Raw genomic sequence first — 21854 nt, 5'->3', positions numbered from 1 at the left:
ATGTAAAAATCGTGGGCATTGAGGCATTGAACACTAAAATCGCGTCCAATCTCACTTTTAACATTGATCCCTATGGGAAATCGCGGCCATCGCATCGCACCCTTTTTTAGTGCATACGATGGTCGCGATGAGCGCCGTTCTAGGTAAAGAGTACCATCAAATGTACCAATGTTTCCGTAGACTGGTCTTTAGACCATGGGCGTTAGGATCATGTTTGTTAATAAAACCCTAAGCAACTGTGATGTTGGTAAACCATCTTTCAGGTTCCTAGGATTTAAACTTGTGTAGTAAAGAAGAGTATTGTATGTTTCTCTGAAAACTCTGCCATATACAGATGGGGCAATTTTCATAATTTCCACTGGTGTGCCATCCGCTGGTATCTGTGGTATCTGTTGTATCTCTGTTTTTTATGGGTTTTTTTTAAAAGAAAGTTAAAGGTTTTTTATGGTTTTTCATGGGGGTTTTTTTGTAAAAAATATTGTTACATTATTTTATCTATATATTTGTATCTATATGTGTGTTCCCATTATTTTATGATTATGTAACTTTGGGCAATCTATATTCTGTTAACAGTGTGCAGAGACATTCTTAATTGTTTCTAATTTGTTGCAGTACAGTTTGCACTGTGTAGATGTATTCATGTCTGTGTGAACAATTTAAGAAAGTTCTATTTTGGAACATTTTCCACATATACTGCATTTTATTCAGTAGTGTGATTTCTATATTTTTTTTTTTTAAATTCTGTTTTTATTGAGTTAAAGTATTCAAGTACAGAAATTAGAGAAGTAATAACATGTATCTTTGCGAATGATTTAGGTTACAGATGTTGGCAATACATTTACAGCACTCGTTACAATATTGCAGTCTCAAATATAACAGCATAACATACATGAATAATCTTCTAACCAGGGAAGGATAGAAGGAGGAGGGGGGGGGGGGGATTCAGGATTGGAGGGTTTCTAGAGTTGAGTGTGAGGAGGGGGGGGGGGGGGGTGAGGGGGGGGGGTTGTCCAATCCTTAGTAGTATCTTTTAATTAGTCGTAGAGTTGCAGAGTGATGGGAGAGAGGATTGATTGGGTCTTCCATGGGTCACTACATAGTCCTTGTATAGGTTAGAAGATTTGTAGTTTAACCATGGAAGCCAAATGGCCGTGAATTCTGACATCCTGTCCTGAGAGCTGAGGAGCAAGTCCTCCATGTTCATATAATAGTCTATCCTTGAAAACCAGGCAAGACGGGTGGGTGGATTCTGGGACTTCCAGAGAGCAGGGATTACTGCGCGGGCTGCGTTGCTTAGGTGCCTTAGTATGGATTTTTTATGTGAGGAAAGTGGTATAGTTGAGTGGTTTAGCAACCAGAAGGAGGGGTTGGAGGGGATAGGAGTAAGTGTAATGTCCGATGACACAGAGATTACCTCCCTCCAGAATGGTTGAATTAGAGGGCATGACCACCATATATGCACCATGGTGCCTAAATCTTTCCGACACCTCCAGCAGGTAGGGGAGTTTGACGGGGATATTGTGTGTAGAAGGGATGGGTATCTGTACCATCTCATCAGAACTTTATATTGGGTTTCTTTGACTTGGGTGCATATGGAGCTTGTATGGGTTTTCATGAAGATAACCTCCCATTCCCTCTCCGAGATTTTGATATCTAGGTCTTTTTCCCACTTCCTGAGAAAGGGCATGGTTTCCTGAGAAGTATGTTGTTGTAGGATTTAGTATAGGGAAGATATTATACGTTTAGGGTGGGCAGGGGAGATACAAAGTCTCTCGAAGGGGGACATTTCTCTAGAGGCCTGTTTTAGTGTGTTCTTTGTGTGGAGGAAATGCCTAACCTGGAGATATTTCCAGAAGTCTGATTGTGGGATATCCCATTTTTTCCGGATGTCGGAGAATTGCAGCACCACCGAGTTTTGTGTTAGTTGGCCTAGCCTAAAGAGGCCTTCCAGGGCCCACTGTTTGTAGTGGGAGAGAGCAATGCCTGGTGTGAAAGCTGGGTTCCCCAGGAATGATGTGAGGGGGCCTATGTCTGAGGAAATCATCGATTTCTTGCGTAAGAGCTTCCATGCTTTCAATGTAGGGGAGATGGTCGGGTGTTGATGTGGGAGTTTGGGAAGGGATGGGAGCCAGGGGAATATTTCAGGGTATTGTTGAGCATATAGTCCCTCCAGAACCACCCATTGTTTGAGCTCCCTACTTCTTGTCCAATCTAGGACCCTACTCAGCATGATGGCTTGGTGATATTTTCTAATATCCGGAAGTTGGAATCCACCCTGAGCGGTTGGCCGCGTCAGGGTGGATTTGCTAATCCTAGGGGTTTTGCGAGCCCAGATGAACTGTTGGATCAGGGATTGTATGGTCTGAAACCAGGAGTCTGGGAGCTTAATCGGGAGCGCTTGAAGGAGATACAGTAGGCGAGGGAGTGTGTTCATTTTGACCACGCCAATTCGACCCAACCATGAGATTGTGTTGTATTGCCATCTGCAAAAATCCTTTTTGATAGCTTTGAGGATGGGGTGGAAGTTTAGGGTGAATAGTTGTGAGAGATCTCTAGGGAGTTGAACCCCCAGGTATGTGATATGGGAATTTTTCCAGATAAATGGATAGAGGGCTTTTAGGGCATTTATTTCTTTGGGAGGTGCGGAAATGTTCAGGGCATATGATTTAGTGGTGTTCACTTTAAAGTTGGAAAGGGCGCTAAAAGTATTCAGTTCCTGCATGAAATGTGGGAGTGAGTGGGAGGGTTTTGTGAGGATTGTCAGGACATCATCTGCGAATAGGGCTAGTTTGTAATTGGTGTCGTCCACTTGTAGGCCTGTAATTTGGTTATTCTTCCTAATTGCCCTTGCGAGGGCTTCGATACATAAGACAAAGATGAGGGGGGAAAGTGGGCAACCCTGTCTTGTACCATTGCTAATGGAGAAAGTGTCTGATAGGGATCCGTTTACTTTAACTCTGGCAGAGGGTTGTGAGTAAAGAGCCAATATTCTGTGGAGTGACACCTGCCCTAGCCCAATGTGTTCCAGCACTGCCCTCATGAAGTCCCAGTTGACCCTGTCGAAAGCCTTTTCGGCATCGGTTGACAGTAAAATGGTAGGAATTTGGCTCTTGGAGGCTAGGTGAATTAAAGAGATTATTTTTGTAGTGTTGTCTTTTGCCTCGCGGCCGGGTACGAAGCCGACTTGGTCATTGTGTATTAGCATGGGGAGAAATTCGTTCAGTCTAGTGGCCAGTAATTTTGCATATAGTTTTAGATCTACATTGAGCAGGGATATAGGTCTGTAGCTGGGGCAGATAGAGGGATCTTTTCCTTGTTTTGGGATTACAGTGATTTGAGCTTCTAGGGACTGGGGGGGGAAATAATGTGTAGCTGTTATGGAGTTAAAGACTTGGACTATTTTTGGTGTAAGGACTTCTTTGAAGGTTTTGTAGTATGTTGCCGGGAATCCGTCCGGGCCTCTTGCCCGAAGGCAAAGAGGCTATGGCACGGTCTACCTCCAGTGTCGTGAAGGGCTCGTCTAGGGAGGTTCTAGCTGCCGCGGGGAGTGTGGGATATGCGACCTTTTCTAGGTATCGTTTGGAGTTAATTAGGTTTGGGATAGGGTTTGTTGTTGAGGATGGGTCTGTGAGGTTGTATAGAGCTGAATAATATTCTTTAAAGCATGCTGCAATTTCCGGCGTTTTAAAGCAGAGTGCCCCTGATTTGTTTTTTATGTTTGAAATAAAGGAGGCTGTTTTCTGGGCCCTAAGAGCCTGAGCCAGTAAGCGTCCGGGCTTGTTGCCCCACTGGTAGTATCTGTATTTACATTTTCGTATGGATGCTTGAGTTTTAAGGTTGAGTAATTTTTTCAGTTGGTCGCGGGCTTCAGCTAGGTCTAGGAGGTCACCGGGTGCTAAGGAGGATTTGTGGCGAGTTTCTAGGAGGTGGATTTTTTGTAATAGTGATTCTACAGCTTTTGATCTAGATTTTTTCATATATATAGTTACATAGTTACATAGTAGGTAAGGCTGAAAAAAGACTTGCGTCCATCTAGTTCAACCTGGTATAGATATCCATTGCTGATTTGGTTGGTTCTGGTATTTTACAGACAAATTATATTTCTTATTTGTACCCATGGATGTTTTTCTCCAGTAAATGTTTGTCCAACTTTGCCTTGAACGCATTTAATGAGCCAGCCGTTACCACCTCTCTGGGAAGAGAGTTCCAGAGTTTGACTGTTCTGACCGTAAAGAAATTCTTTCTACTAGCTGAATGAAATCTTTTTTCTTCTAATCTATACTCATGCCCTCGCGTCCTAGATTCCTTTCTAGTAGAAAATAGGGTGTGTGACAGTTCCTTATATTGGCTCTTGATATACTTGTACATGTTGAGCATGTCCCCCCTTAAACGTCTCTTTTCTAATGTAAATAGTCCCAAATTGCTTAATCTCTCCCCGTAGCTTAAATTCTCCATTCCCCTAATAAGCTTTGTTGCTCGCCTTTGTACTGTTTCTAATTCTATGATGTCCTTTTTATAGTGTGGGGCCCAGAACTGTACTCCGTACTCTAGGTGAGGTCTCACCAATGCTTTATATAGTGGCATAATTACCCTTGAGTCCCTAGTTTCCATTCCCCTCTTAATACATGCCAGAATTTTGTTGGCCTTTTTTGTAGCTACATTACAATGGGCACTACATCCTAGATTGCTGTCTATTTGGACTCCTAGATCCTTTTCAAGTATGGAATTACCCAGTTCCTCTCCGCTAAGGTTGTAACTTGCACACTGGTTGTGTCTCCCAAGGTGCATAACCTTACATTTATCTACATTGAACCTCATCTTCCATTTTTTTGCCCACTCATCTAGAATTGCAAGATCATTTTGAAGCATGGTGACATCTTCTGGTGATTTGATGACTTTGCTAAGTTTTGTATCGTCCGCAAAGATGGATACATTGCTGAGTAACCCTATCCCAATATCGTTAATAAAAATGTTAAACAAAATGGGCCCCAAAACCGAACCCTGGGGCACTCCACTTAGTACCGGTATCATATCTGATACGGCACCATTCACAACCACTCTTTGTTCTCTATTACATAGCCAATTCCCTACCCATCTGCAGATATTTTCACCCAATCCTAGGTTCTCCATTTTATTAATCAATCTCTTGTGTGGGACAGTATCAAATGCTTTAGCAAAATCTAGGAAAATCACATCTACAGCATTTCCATTATCGAGGTTTTTGCTAACCTCTTCATAGAACCCTAGTAGATTAGTTTGGCATGAACGATTTTTCACGAACCCATGTTGGTTAGTACTGAGTAGAAGGTGATGATCTAAATATTCCTGGATACCATCCCTTAAAAATCCTTCAAATAGTTTACCCACAATTGATGTTAAACTAACGGGTCTGTAATTAGCTGGATCTTCCTTTTTTCCTTTTTTGAATATTGGCACTACTTCTGCTATTCTCCAATCTTTTGGTACTATACCTGACGATAGTGACTTGCTAAAGATATAATGTAGGGGGGTAGCTAGTTCATCCCTTAATTCCATTAATACCCTCGGATGAATCCCATCTGGCCCTGGTGACTTATTTGTTTTGAGTTTGCTTAGCCTCAGTATTATTTCTTTCGGCGTGAAATCCACAATGAGATCTGGCTTATTTGTCCCGTTTGTGGTAAATGTTCGTTCCACAGTCTGCTCTCCCTTAGTAAATACTGATGAGAAGAACTCATTTAACAGTTTTGCTTTTCCCTTGTCCTCAGTAACACTTTTTCCACTAGTATCAGTTAGTGGGCCTATGTTTTCCTTAATTAAACGTTTACTATTTATGTATTTAAAAAATTTCTTTGGGTTGTTTTTGCTTTCAGTGGCTATGCACTCTTCATATAATATTTTAGCTGCTTTGATTACCCCTTTACAAGTTTTGTTTGATTCTTTGTATTTTGCGAATGCCTCCTCATTCAAGTTATTTTTATAGAATTTAAAGGCTCTGGTTTTATTGTTGATAGCTGACCTTACTTCTTTGTCCAACCATGGTGGCTTTTTTTTGTTGAATTTACCTTTAGTTACTTTAGGAATGTATTCAATAGTTAGTGAATCAAGCACCTTTTTTAGAGTATCCCACATTTCCTCTGCATTTTTTCCCTCCATAACCGTTTCCCACCCAATTCCTGTTAGGGCTTCCCTGAATAATTCAAAGTTCGCTTTTCTGAAGTTTAGTATTTTTGCAGATCCTTTTTGATGTAATTTACTGAAGTTGATTTCCAGTGAAACCATATTGTGATCACTATTCCCTAATTGTTCAATTACTTTTGTGTTTGAAACTAAGTCTGTGTTATTTGTTAATACTAAGTCCAAGAGCGCCTCATCATGAGTTGGAGTTTCTACCGTTTGTGTAATAAACTGGTCTTTAAGTAAGCTTAAGAACCCATTGCTTATATGAGCCTAGTTGGATCAGTTTCCCTCGCATTACGCATTTATGCGCTTCCCAGAGGGTCGTTTTGGAGACCTCGTCTGTCTCGTTGACAGAGAAGTAATCGGCTAAAGTTTTATCTAGTTCGGATTTGCAATATTTGTCTTGAAGGAGAGATTCATTGAGACGCCAAGACCATTGGGCTGGGTTGCGGTAGGAAGTCGCTAGGGTCAGGAAAACTGGGGCGTGGTCTGATAGGTGGATCGATCCGACATCGGCTTGGACTATCTGTGGGAGGTGTCTGTGGCTAATAAATAGGTAGTCTAGTCGGGAGTAAGTTTGGTGCGGATGAGAGAAAAAGGTATAATCGCGGCCATTAGGGTTCAAAACTCTCCACGAGTCAGCTAGTTGTGAGTTGTGTAATAGCTTCCTTACTTGTTTATGTTTGCGTATTGAAAATCTAGGAGAGGGGGGGGAGGTGTCTACAGGTGGGTCCATGGTCCAATTGAGATCGCCTCCTAAAATAACAGTTCCCTTATATAGAGGTTCCAATTTTGGTAAGTGGGAGCTAAGGAATGCAGGTTGATTGCTGTTAGGGGCGTAGAGGGCTATGAATGTGTAGGGATTGGAGAAGATTGTGCAAGTGACTACCAGTATTCTACCTGGATCTATTTTATGGGTCTTGATCTCCGTAACTTGTAGGGATCGTGAGAATATAACAGCTACCCCTTTCGTTTTGCTGTCAGGATTGTTTGAGTAGTATGCTAAGGGGAACCTATAATTGGTCAGGGAGGGAGGACGTATGGATCCTTTAAAGTGAGTTTCTTGTATCAGGGCTACGTCCACCCTCTCCGACCAAAGCATATTCAGTAATTGAGATCTTTTTTCGGGGATGTTCAGACCTCTAGCGTTGAATGAGACAATTTTAAGTTTGTTTGGACTTGACATCCTGGGTTGGGTTTGGTTTAGCAGAAGGATGTTCGGATTGGACTGAGGGGACAAGAGTATATGAGGGTGGGATGGGGGGAAACAAAGGGTTAAAAAGTACAAGAAAAATAAACATCGATAATATATAACAACCCGCCATGAGACTACCAGTTGTATTGTACATTCGGTGTCTCATTGGGCCAAGTAGGCCAAGTGCGGGGTATGGGGGTAACTAGGGAACGCCACCTGGGGCGCCACATTGAGAGTGTTGCATAGTACACTTCGAGAAGATAAATACAGTATAAGTCGAACCAACCTTAACTTAATAATAAGAAAAAACATTTAACCTTTGTTATAAAAGGAACAAAAAAAAAAGAACTGCGGAGAACAGTCTGTCTCACTAATATGTAGTAGGGGCGTCATTAGACGGGGTTTTTTTTTTTATTTTTTTTTTTATTTTTTTTTTGGTGAGCAGGTGAAAGGGTTTGTCTCACCCATCCGTCGACACCCGGGAAGTCCATGGATCGCTGGAGTCTAGAAGATGATCATGTCGACCCAGAAGGTGTTGTGTCTTTGGCGGGAATGTTCTGGATGCAGGCCTGAGCCAGGGAGGATTTCTTGCTGGAGTCTCGAGTAGTTTGCCATGGTGATCCATTTTTGTTCAGCTGGGGAGGGGTCAAGTCTGGTGGGTTAAATTCCCAATCCGGAATCTTCATGGGGGGAAGGCCAAGGCCAGAGCAGAAGGTTGGGAGATCTGAGGGAGATTGTAGGGAGTAGGTTTTCCCCGACAATGCTACTTGTAGTTGAAAGGGGAATCCCCATCTGTATTTTAGTTGGCGTTTTCGTAGCTCGTCGGTAATGGGTTTGAGAGTTTTCCGCTGCTGGAGGGTGTGCCAGGAAAGATCTTGGTATAGGGCAATGGGTTCGTTGTTGAAAGTTAGCCCGTCTAATCTCCTCACTTTATTCATTATCTCTTCCTTTTGGGAGAAATAGTGCAGGCGGCATATAACGTCTCTTGGACGGTCTGCAGAGAGACCTCTTGGTTTGAGCGCTCGATGTGCTCGATCAAAGGTGATAGTATTTGAAGAGTCTTTCCCCAGGATCTCGTTGAAGATCTTACTTAAGACATCTATGAGGTTTGCCGGGGGGACATCTTCAGGGATGCCTCTTACTCTGATGTTATTACGACGGCCTCTGTTGTCCAGGTCTAGGACCCGTGTTCTGAGGGATTTGATTTCGAGTGTTTGGGCTGCGATGACTTCGCAGAGGGATTTTGTGAATGTGTCAGCAGACTCCTGATGGTCCTCGAGGACCTCCACTCTTTCAGTTAGTTGAGTTACATCTTGCTTGATCGTTGCTAACTCCTTACGCATGATGTTTTGTATATATTGTTCGGTGGGTAAGGTTTTCATGTGCGCCATGAGTTCCTTGAGAGTGGGTTCCCCTTGGGTGGGGGATGGGGGTTGTTCCATTGCCTTGGGGGAAGGGGGTATAGAGGAGCAGTTGAGAAGTGGGCTTGGGGGGGGTGTTGGTTTCAGAGTCACTCGGTATGGCAGAGAGTAATAAGGGTCTCAGATCTCCCTGAGTCGGATTCGCTTTTGGTTTCGGGGTGCTTCCTTTCTTTTTACCAGACTTGGCCATGCTGGTGAGAAGGCAGTTCACATCTAGGCGGTCATGGGGCCGCCAGGTTGGTAGCTAAAAGTAGTAAGAGAGCAGCGTGGCGAAGTCCCGGCCGCGTTCCCTCATTGGCCTGGCATCAGCAGGTCTTCGGGCAAATCATCCCAAGTGGGAGGACGGGTCAGTGTGGAGTGAGGTCATCATCTCCGGTTTCTGCTGTGGGGCTGTATTCTCCAGGCAGCAGGTGGGCCCCCCACCCACTTCGCGGAGCTCTGGGCGGGGTGTATAAATTGCGTCTGATCTTCAGTGTGTTGATGGGTAACTGTTATTTTGCCACGCTATGATCTGCGCTGTGGGCGGGGCTGTCTCAGTCAGAGCAAAGGGGGGACGCAGTGCGGGCCCAATGCAGGATCTGGTGTTATAATAATATTGCCAGATATTTGAGAGTGGGGTGGGGGATCAGCTTCTTGTAGTACCGTTTTTTGACCTCTGTGCTGGGAATTACAGGAGGTCTGGTTAATAGTCTTGAGGTGGCTGGTTGTTTCTCTGCCAAAGAGGTACCCTCCACACTCAACAGGGCAGAGGGAGGAAGATAGGTAGTTATCTTGTAGATTAGGGCAGAAAACAGCGCTGCTGCTTAGCTGTTCAGCCCACAGAGCTGACTGTGTGCAGAGGAGTTTAGCTCTGCCACCTCCAAGATGGCCGCCGCTCAGAAGGCCAGGAGCTGGGGTTAATAGCGGGGTTTAATGCGGGTGGGGACGGGCACAGACCTTGTGTGTGGCACTGGGGGGGTCTCCGGGTGGTTATCTGGGCAGGGGGAGAGTGCTGGCGTCCCTGTGCGCTTTTTCGCGGCGGACGTCCGCTGTGGAGCCCGCAGCGCGGCTTCCTGATGAAATTTAGGCCGCGGCTTCCGGGGATCGGGTAGGCCGCAATCCGCGAGCGCCCGTAAACGGCCGCCCCGACTCCGCTGCCACCCGCCGGTAACTCCGCTCGCCTCTGGGGGTCTCTAGGAGGCTGTACAGCCGGCTGCTGCGGGTTTTGGGAGCCTGGGAAGGAGCTTTCAGCCTGCTTTGTTGCTGGGAGAGATCGGAGCCACGTCCTGCTCTAATGGCTGCCAGGCCACGCCCCCTTTATTATTTCTTATAATATATGATCATCATTTAAATTGCCTTCTGGTGATTTGTATTCATCAGTAATTAGCTAGACAATACAACTGTCACAGTGCTAAAGCGCTGGTTTAATGTGGTGATGGCATGTACCCAATGGAGCTTTCTATTGGTTGTTTCTTCCTTTATTATTTGACAGGGTAGTCACAAGGCCACGCTCTCTGATGAAGTCTCTGACGAAACGCCTTAGGGAGTGGCTTGTGATTCCCGCTCCGTTTGTGTCCCAGAGTCTCTCCTGCTTGATGCCCTTCTGCCTTTTGGTGCATGAGACTCTGCGGCGCAATCCAGTACCTGTGGTTATCTCCAGTTCCCATGGACATAAGTACCTTGAGAGGAGCAGCTTGCCCCGGGTATTATTACATATCATGTGGTAATCAGTCCACAGTGCTTTTACATATGGTACGAGCAATTGTCTTTTTATGTCGGGAACTTATGTTCTCCTATTAAAACACTTTTATCTGCACTATAAGGAGCCTCTCTCTTTTCTGGTTGTTTTAGAATCTCTTTCATCCTGACCCTGGATACTGTCCTACACGAGAGGTTGCTGCAGTTCATTAAAGTGGACTTGATGCTAAATTCTTTTAACCCCTCCTTGGCAAAGTTGGGGCAGGACTGTATTATTGGACTCACTATTTAGCGCTGCTCACACATTTATCTTTTACATATATATAAATAAATGGTACTTATGGAATATCTGGGCTCCCGTTTTTCTTATGAGACCGCGTCCGCTCACCACGCTTCAGGCACGGTGGCTCGCTGCGCTCACCACACTATATAAAATCAACTCCATGCGTAGTTGGATAGTAGGGGTATGAAAAAATGGGGTGCATTTAACATGGGAGCCCAGATAATACATAAGTACCAAATAAATAACCAGTATATATAACCAGTATCAGCAAAACGGCTGCACTTGAGAAGTGTTTGAGAGCAGCAGTTATTAAGGTTTACAGAGAGACTACCAAGCAGAAAACCGGGTTTCAACTTCAGGCATGTGGTCGTCACAGGCTACTGAATGCTCGATCTGAAAGAAGACTTGCCAGAGTTGTCAAGTCCAACAGAAGAGTAACAGTACGTCAAATTACTGGGGAATCTTAATCAATGAGCAACTGCGAAAGACTCTGAATGAACTGTTCGCCGCACATTACACCATATAGGCTATGGAAGCCAAAGACCTGTTCGAAAGCCTCTACCATCTGCTTTGAACAAGAAGAGACGTCTCCAGTTCGCAAAGGAGCACAAGTATTTGACAGTAGTCAACTGGAAAAGGGTCATGTGGTCCGATTAATTGCGTTTTAAATTACACAATCTAGATGGCAGGGTGCGAATATGGAGAAAACGGTAGGAAAGCATGGACCCCAACTGCATTGCCATAACACTTCAAGCTGGTGGAGGCAATGTTATGGTTTTGGGGGATGTTTTCTTGGCTTCTTTGATTCTTGTGGAACAACGTCTGAATGGCCAAAGGTATTTGAGTGTTATTGCAGATCAAGTACATCCTGTTATGTTAATGGTGTACAATGCTCCCTGTCATAAAGCTGGCATTGTCCGTAGATGGTTCGAAGAGCATGACAGAGACTTTACACCTTGCTTAGTTGGACTACACAATTACCAGATCTCAAACCAATTGAGAATCTGTGGGATGAGATCAAAAGGGCCATCAGGCAGCTGGATCCAGTACCATCAAATCTTAAGGAATTGGAAAGTGCAGTTCATCGGATATGGTCTCAATTTCCTCATACCACCTACCAACATCTTATAGAGCCCATGCCAAGAAGAATCCATGTGGTATTAAAGGGAAAAAGGTGGTCCAACATTGTATTGAGAGGGTGGTCATAATAATTTGGCCACTCAGTGTATATATTCATAGTAATTAAGGCTGAAAAAAGACGTTAGTCCATCGAGTTCAACCTATCTAACTTGTAACTACTGACTTGAGCAAGTCATATCTATAGGATTCCCTTAGTGGCAAAAAATGTTTTGATTTAAATTCAATATAAGTAGTTGCTGCAATCACCCCCGCTGGCAATGAGTTCCAGACTATTACTGCTCTAATGGTGAAGAATCCTCTTCTTAATTCAATACGGAACTTCTTTTCCTCGAGCCTCAGTACATGCCCACGTGTCCTAAGTATAGGCCTGTTACTGAACAAATCATCTCCCAGTTCTTTATGATTCCCAAACCTGTATTTGAACAATATGATCATATCAACTCTCAACCTCCATTTCTCCAGTGAAAACATATTCAGCCTAGTTAACCTACCTTTGTTTTCTAGCGATTCAAGACCTTTTACTTAGTCGCCCTTCTCTGTACATGTTCCAATTCATTTATGTCCTTTTTAAGATGCGTTTCCCAGAACTGAATACAGAATTCCAAGTGTGGCCTCACCAATGCCTTGTAAAGAGGCACTATTAAATTGGCATCCCTTGAATCCATTCCCCTTTTAATGCATGCCAGTGTCACAATTTTTCATTTATGATGACCCCCAAGTCCTTCTCTACAGCAGAATTCCCTATAATAACTCCATTTAGCCTATAAGCTTGTTCATTTTTGTTCCCATAAATAATTACTTTACATTTAGTAGTTCAAAAAGGGGAAAAGGGAGTTGGAAAGTCTGCACAGGTTGGTGCTATAGCACCCGACGGGGCCCCAAAGGAGACAATAACTACAGTTATATGTACAATTTCTGTGGGGGTGCAGACAATAAATTTATAAGCAAAAGGAGAAAGGTACAGATTGTCTTCTTTTTTTTGGCGCACAGAATTGAGAAGTATTTTTGTAATGTTGTTTTAAAATTTAACTTTTCATTTGTTTGCTTTAAAACTGCTTATTCCGTAAAATATTAGTGCAGTAAACAAAAATTAATTAAAAAACGGTGTCAGTGTGTCTTTATTTGATCTTCTCATTTTATCCAGAGATATGTGATGGAACTGTTTTAGGCATCCATTTATATTACCTAATCATGTGTACTCCTGCAAGTCATTCCTGCAGGTATTGATACAATGTTTCCTCAGTGGATTATAGTTGTATCATTTTTTATGATTCCCTTTCATTTATTTTTCCTCTTTGAATATATTTGTAAATATTTGTATCAATCAGAGGGAGATAAGGGAATATAGAAAGACAGATTAATATGTATAAATGTTGACTGTCTTATGCTGCTTTCCCACTGTAGACCAGTTTAAAGTACTGGTAATCTTAAATGGTATTTAAAACAGTATTAGCATTCCCACTGCAGCAGATTACCATTTTAAATACCATTTAAGTACCATTCCCATTGCAGTGAACCGTTTACATTTTTCTAGGTACTCTTTACCTAGAACGGCGCCCGTCGCGGGCATCGCGGGTACATTTATGGCTGCCCGCGACGCGACCGACGCGATGCCCGCGATTTTCCCATTGAAAACCATGTTAAACCTGAAAAATCGCGTCGGTCGCGTCGCGGCCGTCCATAAACGTACCCGCGATGCCCGCGACGCGATGCTCCCGATTTCCCATAGGAAGCAATGTTAAAAGCCGCGATGGACCCGATTTTAGTGTTAAATGCCTCAATCCACCCGATTTGGCCATAGGAATCAATGTTAAATGGGCTACAGAGCCCATTAACCCTTAAATGTCCCCCCAAATTTTTAACGCCACCCCACGATCAACGCCAACCCGAAGCGTGGCGAGCGCAGCGAGCCCGCGAGGGGCGGCGGTACGCGTCCTCCGACCTTTTCATGCCCTACTATCCACGTCGGCGTGGTGTGAGAATAGAATAGTGTGGCGAGCGCAGCGAGCCACCGAGCCCGAAGCGTGGCGAGCGCAGCGAGCCCCGCGAGGGGACGCGGATACCTTCACAGGTAAGCGCGTCCCCTCGCGGGCTTCACAGGTGTCCGTGGCCACGCGGACACCTGTGAAGCCCGCGAGGGGACGCGTATAACTGTGAAGGTATCCGCGTCCCCTCGCGGGGCTCGCTGCGCTCGCCACGCTTCGGGCTCGGTGGCTCGCTGCGCTCGCCACACTATTCTATTCTCAACTCCACGCCGACGTGGATAGTAGGGCATGAAAAGGTCGTAGGACGCGTACCGCCGCCCCTCGCGGGCTCGCTGCGCTCGCCACGCTTCGGGTTGGCGTTGATCGTGGGGTGGCGTTAAAAATTTGGGGGGACATTTAAGGGTTAATTGGGGCTATTTGGGCTCTGTAGCCCATTTAACATTGATTCCTATGGGAAAATCGCGGGCATTGAGGCATTTAACGCTAAAATCGCGGTCAATCAGGCTTTTTAACATTGTTCTCTATGGGAAAATCGCGGTAATCGCGGGTACCCGATTTTGATGTACCCGCGATTTACCCGCGATTTACCCGCGATGCCCGCGATTACCGCGATTTTACCCGCGATGCCCGCGATTTCAATCGTGGGCGCCGTTCTAGGTAAAGAGTACCTTTTTCTACATTATACTGTTCTGTTTATACAGAGGTTCCACGGTTATTCACCCCGAGGAGGGTTTTGGCGCACCACTGTGGCAGCACACTCAAACATATTGAGGCACGACATACAATATGCATGCAATACACCACTGAGTGGATAATGCTCCACTAATCGAGCGGTAGATGGATATGCAGATGGAGACGCGCCATTCGCTTAGAATAGGATGCGCTTGCATGTTAGATGCTCGCACGTCCCATTGCTGCAAATAGGGTACACGTGCATCTCATTCTTGGCGAACGGTGCTGAAGCTCCATTTGTACAGAACAGTACAATACAAGCTCTGACAACTGTAATGTACAGTGGTCAGGTGGGGAGAATGAATTTTTTTTTTTACAATATTCTAAATAAGTAAATAAAATTAGTGTATTCAGACGCAAAACAAACTTTTTAAAGAAACAGTCTATTGACATTAGGCTTGTTTGTGCATCTGGTTTCCCAAGGCAAATCCTTTTATAAAATTAGCTTTATATATATATATATATATATACACATATATATATATATATATATATATATATATATATATACACATATATATATATATATATATACACATATATATATATATATATATATATATATATATATATATATATATACACACACACACACACACACACACACACACACACACCATGCTGTAAACGCAAACCAGTGTGTTGCAGCAATCCGTAGAAGACACAGCAAAAGCATAACTGATGGCAAGGGATCACTGCTTATGTCGACTCATAAGCATGGGTTGCTAACACCAGGTGTTATAGGTAGTGGATAAGTGTGCCGTTCTCCATGTTTGGAGAACTGGGTTGATTCTTAGAGTGATATATATTCTTTTTTTTTTATGAAACTTATATTTAATATAACTATGCACAAACAAAAATACATGTTTCCATAACAAACTTTCAGAGCGCCTCAATGCGCACACTCCAAAGCATACAGATGGAGCCTCCCTAATCCCTGCATGCGTGAGATGTCCAATTAAATACTTTAGCATAAGAAACACCAGTGTGTGAAGTTTCCTTTCAAATTCACTATACTATAGTGCAAGCACTACATCGCTGTACAGAGCTGTATGTTAAATAGACATGTTTCTCAGAAAATGCTATTGCATACAGATGGAGCCACTGTCATTGTTGTTTCCAGCTTGACAGCCGCTGGTGGCTGGAGCCCCGGCAAATGTGGACACAAGAGCTTCTCAAACGCTCATGCGTCCATTGCGCCCAAGCATCTCTGACGTATGCATGCCACATTCACAGGCAGAGGCTTGCGAATGGCGCACCGGGTGCCGCTCAGATGAGAGTGGCTCCATCTGTAGTTTATGCATGTACAGTATATAAGCACTTCTGTATGTGCGTCTCATTTAGCAATTTAAAACATATATGGGCTATAGGGATAGGGTGAGCATAGAGTAATCGGACTGTCCATAGCAGGCCAGACTCGAGCACGAGCAGTTTAAGAAAATGACTACCGATTGTGAACCAGTTTTATCTATGGACCGAGCAAAGGCCTCACTTTTACATGCTTAAGCAGAATGCTGAAGGTGCATCTCATTACGCTAGTTTAAACACACAGGGGCTGCTGACAAAGGCAGTGTCAGTGCAATGATCAACCCGCAGCTCCAGTCCCCTACCTACAGTTCTGTCCAGGTTTGGGTGCCAATGCTGTGCAACAGGGAGCAGAGCACCTGGCAGGAGCTAACCCGCCTCAGCACAGGATTGTTTATGGTCAACTCCCCACAGTCCGGTGATGGCGTCCTGGCTGCAAAGGAAGCCAGAAGCCCCTGCAAGTTGGGCGGACAATTGGAGGGGACTCCACTCGCTGTTGCTTGCGGTTAACCTGGCTGGTTTACAACAACTAGGTCGACAAACATTGGGTCGACATGCAGCAAGGTCGACATGGGTCAAGGTCGACATGAGTCAAGGTCGACATGGGTCAAGGTCGACATGGGTCAAGGTCGACATGGGTCAAGGTCGACATGACATTAGGTCAACACAAACATTAGGTCGACATGGGGTTTTTCACTGTTTTTTGAGCCGACATGCTGACAGGCGGTATTTTATGCCCTAACATCCACTAGGGCGTGGTAGTAGAATAAAATAGTGTGCTGAGATAGCGAGGCACAGTGTCAACATTTGGGTAAAAAAACAGTGAAAAACCCCATGTCGTCCTTATGACTGTCAACCTAATGCTTGTGTCGGCCTAATGTCATGTCGACCTAGTTGTTGTAGACCAAATGATTCACAACCTCATAGGGTGCCTCTAGGACACCTAGAACCAGAGATATCAGGGTGCAAAGTGGACACATTTTCCCATAGACTATAATGGGCCTGTTCATTAAAACACACCATGGGTTCTGATGCTTGCTGTTAGCCTTGTGGAGATCTCAGAAACGTGGGGGGTTCATATCCTCTGATAGCATGGTCTATGCAATAGTATTTTCTGAGAAAAAATGTCTATTTAACATACCGTACAGTACGGTAAAGTACAGTAAATTAGTTCTTGTGCTATAGTGCATTTTAATGGAGACTTCCCGCATTCACAATGCGGATTATTTCGCTATAGTACTGAATTATACATCTGACACATGCACAGTGGTTATTTTAAAAAGAGCCATCTGGTGGATGCACTCATCCGGTAATGCCATATGCCATGCTGTGCAACTTTTTGCGCCGCAGTACGACTAGGCATGCTGCAATGAGTTGTCGAGTCAAGCACCATAGGCATCATAGATGAGGGTGGCTCCATCTATATCTTGGGTGAGAAATATTAACACATGATGTGTAACAAAAATGGCTAGTATGTAGAAAATTAATATAGATGAAAAATACATATCTTATTCTTAGATTAGAATACAGTAACTTCCCAAAATTGTGCATTTAACCAATCGGAGAACACAATAAAATATTGTATTTTACTGTACTTGCCTATCGATTCAGTACAGTTCTTCTCAATTAAGATGTTAAAAGCTTGGTATATCTGTGTGAAAGCAAAATAATAATATTAAAGTAAATAATGGAAGCAAACACGTTTTAAACACTGCTTAAAATGCACCCAGACAATTACCTTGTTGAATCCTTGAAGTTGTAAAACATGAAGCAGCCCTGAGGAATTTATGTTTATGTGACTTGATGAAAAACCTGAAAATAAAAAGCATTGACTTATTAGACACTATGTGCTACTATATCAAATAACCCTAATGTTTGGGATAGCCATATGAATATCACTCATTGTATTAATATATATAATTTACTTTAGTACAGAAATAAAGCTTTTTTTTTTTTTACTGAGTATAAAAATATATCTATAGTATTAGTATTATACATGCATAATGGAGTATGCTTTAGTGAAATTATCTTATTAGTAACATTACATATTTAAATGTGTTTTATGCCAGTCTATTTTGTAGTTTAATTGTATTTTGTTTTTACATTTTTTTAATTCTTTCCCCAATAATTTTTACTGATTCTTAAGTTTGTTATTTTTAACTTATTATAATTTTGAATTGTTTCTTACTTTTATTTTGTATTCAGTATTGTAGATATAGTAGGTGATTCCTGTACTAGGATGACATTATAAATTTAATATACTGTACAGTATGTATGGAGGAAACTGCATGTATACTTATATCATATAAATAAGATGGTGCTACCTGCTGGTTTTAGTTATATATGAGATCCAATTGATTGAACTTACTGTGATTATTAATTAATAATGGCCTTTGTTTAGTACGGCGATCTCATCAGCAGTTGAAGTATAGCTTGGGAGGTTATAAACAACTATTTCCTTGCTCCCCTCTGAGCCTTTCCTCTTGGAGTTGAGGAGCCCTATGCCCCCTCTCCTGCAGCAACTGCTCCTCCTTTTATTCGGCTCCTGGTATGGACCTTGTCGCCTAAAAAGTACTCTTGTAAGGTTGATCAGTTGGACTTTTTGTATTATCTTATAAGGATAGGCACCTATATTAATTGGAAATTTCTGCTGAGTGCCGGCATATCTTGGATGATATATATATATATATATATATCATCCACAGATATGTATGTATATATATATATATATATATATATATATATATATATACACATATATATAGGTGTTGCTGCAACTCTGAAGTGTCCCTCCTGTTAGTGAAGGACACAGACAAAGAACTATGAAAAAGAATGATCAGAGTGCAGTCCAACTGTACCACCTAATGTTAATAAATATACATCATGATTATAGAATCAGTTATTTTCCATAGACGATTTCAGATGTTCAACAATGAGACGTAGACTTCGTTCGAAAAAGTATTCTCTTTTTGTTAAAAATCCCAACGCGTTTTTTTTTAACACGACTTCATCAGGGGCCACACAAAATATAAATTCGGATATCAAGGTTTTTAACAATGGAGGTATTCCTTATACAGAGCAAAAATTAATTATTCCGATTCCCTAAAGGTGGTGAAGATAACCTTTCTAAGGTAAGTCAAATTTCACTTTGGATGGATATAAGTTGAGGCCAATAAAGGTAGTGAAGACAACCTCACTAACATGAGTCAAATTACACTCTAGATAGCCACAGGTTGAGGCCGTATTAATAAAATTCACGTTCTTACGTGGAATCACCCTATTAGGTGACTTCTTCGATTTTATATTCACAGAAAATGAGGGAATCACCCGTATTTAATGAGGTTTCAAATTCATGCACAAAACCACACAATTCAATGGTTTCATCAGATTACCAATCCCAGCAAAGAAAAACATGGGCGAATCTCCCACAGCAAAAATCAAGCAGCTATCTCCTCTGGACATTCAACCTCCAGAGGAGATAGCTGCTTGATTCGCAGATTCGCCCATGTTTTTCTTTGCTGGGATTGGTAATCTGAAGAAACCATTGAATTGTGCATGAATTTGAAATCATGAATTTGAAATTTGACCAAAATCAGTATTTCTTTTACATATTTTTATTGAAACATTTGCATCATTACATTGTTTACATTTGTCCACAAGTTTAAAAGAACTGTGACATAAAATATGTATACTGTACATGTTTACAACCAAGTGTTTATACATACATTCATATTAAAACTTGTTGAATTGTGACTCAGGTATTTACCAAATATCATGTTATGTATATAATAGACACATCTAAAAGCAGGGGTAAAATACCTGTGCAGTGGTTGAGTAAGGATGCTTTCCTTCCAACCATTTAATTATTCTAGTTAACCAAACCAACAGAAAACAGGACGGGAGCTGTAGCCACAGCCCGCATCCGGAGATTGATCTATGAGAATTCAAACAAAAACAAAAACTCCTTTCTCAACCCCTAAAGGTGTAATATTCAGATTTATGCTTTAACATAGTGATATTAAATATCAAAGGGTATGATTCTTATTATAATGGTCCATCGAGTGAGAGCAAAGGCTAGAAGGTTAGTATTATAAATGAGCTATTGACTCCAATATACAATGGTTGAATATAAAAAAGATCCATTGGGTGTGTCAAATTAATTATCCCAAATAGTCGTTTGGTTACAGCTCTTAGCCCTTGTATGATAAACACATATCGATACATACATATAATTAGAGAAGTGATTATTTTCCGATGTCAGTTTTTAATGCCATTTTTACCACCATTGTAATTACCGCATATATCACGAATGTCATTATTCATTTATTAACCAAATCTGGTAGACACCCACCTCCCTGGCTCATATCGGCATATTTCCTTCCTCAATGTCTATTACAAATTATTTACAAAACTTTTGGCACACAGAATAAAACATTTGCTCCCTGGCATTATCCGATTCATTGTGGGCAGATACTCCTCAGCTAACCCTCGAAAAGTTACAGCGGCATCTCACTGGCTACATTCCACATCAGACTTGAACGCTTCCTTTTCATTATCACTCAACATTGAGTAACCGTTTGATATGGTCTTGTGGGACAATTGTTTTCATACTCTCACTAAATTTAGATTCTCTACTCAATTAATCAACGTCCTATGTGGTCTATATGTAAACTCATCCTCCAGAATTGTATGTAATGGATATTTATCCCAACCTATTCCCCTATTAAGAGGCACTAGGCAAGGTTGTCCCTTGTCACCACTATTATTCGCCTTGGTGATTGAGCCCTTGGCAAAAGCGCTCTGCAATCTCCCAGACTTCCAAAGTGTGAAAATCACTCAGCATTCCCTTAATGTTGCGTTATTCGATGATGACATGCTACTTTTTATCTCTGACCCTTTGCTCTCAGTCCCAGCTATCCTCAAAACTATTGCTTCATTTGGCTTATTCTCGGATATAAAATTAAGTTTCAGCTCCTCCCTCTCACTTTCACTGCTTCTCTCCGCCCTATCTTTTTCTACTTTATCTCTATTCAAACGTTACACTTCTAAACTGAAACAACAAAAGAGGGATATAGATCCCTAGGTATCGGACATGTATTCTGTCAACTTTACCCCCCTGCTTTTGACTCTGGTGGTGTATTGATCTCTTTCTCAGACTAACAGCTAGGTTTGACATTCCACGTGTAGATTTATTTCTGTTGACCCCCTTACATCTCTATTGGCCTTAGTTTCATTATCCCCATATAAATCCTGCTATCTTTATTGGGACATACTTGCTGGTTCTGAAACTAAACTATGGGCCCAACTAATTCAAAAGTGGGAATCTAACTACTTATCGACACTGACATTTAAAGACCTGACCTGACTAGGATTTAACTGCTATCCTTAAAGCCCTACTCCAAGAGACTCATGTTAAATTCACTCACAGAGCTTATATTTATCTGGGTCAAAGGAAACATATGGTTTTAACTGAATCTGGTAAATGTTTAAAGTGTGGTACTCCCAACGTTTTTTTCTGACACTGCTTCTCGGATTGCCCCAAAATCAAAAAGTTCTGGTTAAGGTCCTGTGTTTTTTTTTATTCTACAGTCCATCTCAACTTATATAACACGATTCAGCTATGCTAAATCTAAACTTATCAGGTTGGGGCATACGTCTCAGAAAAAAACACCTTATGCCCCTCATATATTTTACTGACGTTGGGGAAAAAATTAATACTCACTAATTGGATTATAAAGTCACCTCCCCAACTTGATACGCTATCAGTCCACTTTGCCGAATATTAACCCCTTCCCGACATTTGACGTATATATACATCATGGCCGGGATGTACTTCCCGACACATGACGTATATATACACGTCATGACTTCAAAGTGCCACTGCGTCTAGAGACGCAGTGACAGAGGGACGATGTCTGCTGTCCCTGACAGCAGACATGTCCCTGCATGCCCAGGGG

At 42.4% G+C, this 21854-nt stretch overlaps 1 protein-coding gene across 1 annotated transcript in view; it reads right to left on the bottom strand.

Moving 5' to 3' along the window:
• The window catches only part of PGAP1 (post-GPI attachment to proteins inositol deacylase 1), a 466817-nt gene that overhangs the window by 170288 nt on the left and 274675 nt on the right, over positions 1 to 21854 (bottom strand). Inside the window, exons 15-16 of the mRNA XM_083153565.1 lie at positions 17636 to 17709; positions 17497 to 17548 (exon numbers count right to left, since the gene is read on the bottom strand). Of these exons, the coding sequence (XP_083009691.1) occupies positions 17497 to 17548; positions 17636 to 17709 (126 nt within the window). The remainder of the gene's footprint in view (positions 1 to 17496; positions 17549 to 17635; positions 17710 to 21854) is intronic.

The sequence above is a fragment of the Crinia signifera genome, chromosome 7, assembly GCF_055691185.1.
Source record: "Crinia signifera chromosome 7, ASM5569118v1, whole genome shotgun sequence".
Classification (NCBI taxonomy): Eukaryota; Metazoa; Chordata; class Amphibia; order Anura; family Myobatrachidae; genus Crinia; species Crinia signifera.
The sequence above is the reverse complement of the archived record's forward strand: the minus strand, read 5'-3'. Positions and strand labels throughout refer to the sequence as shown.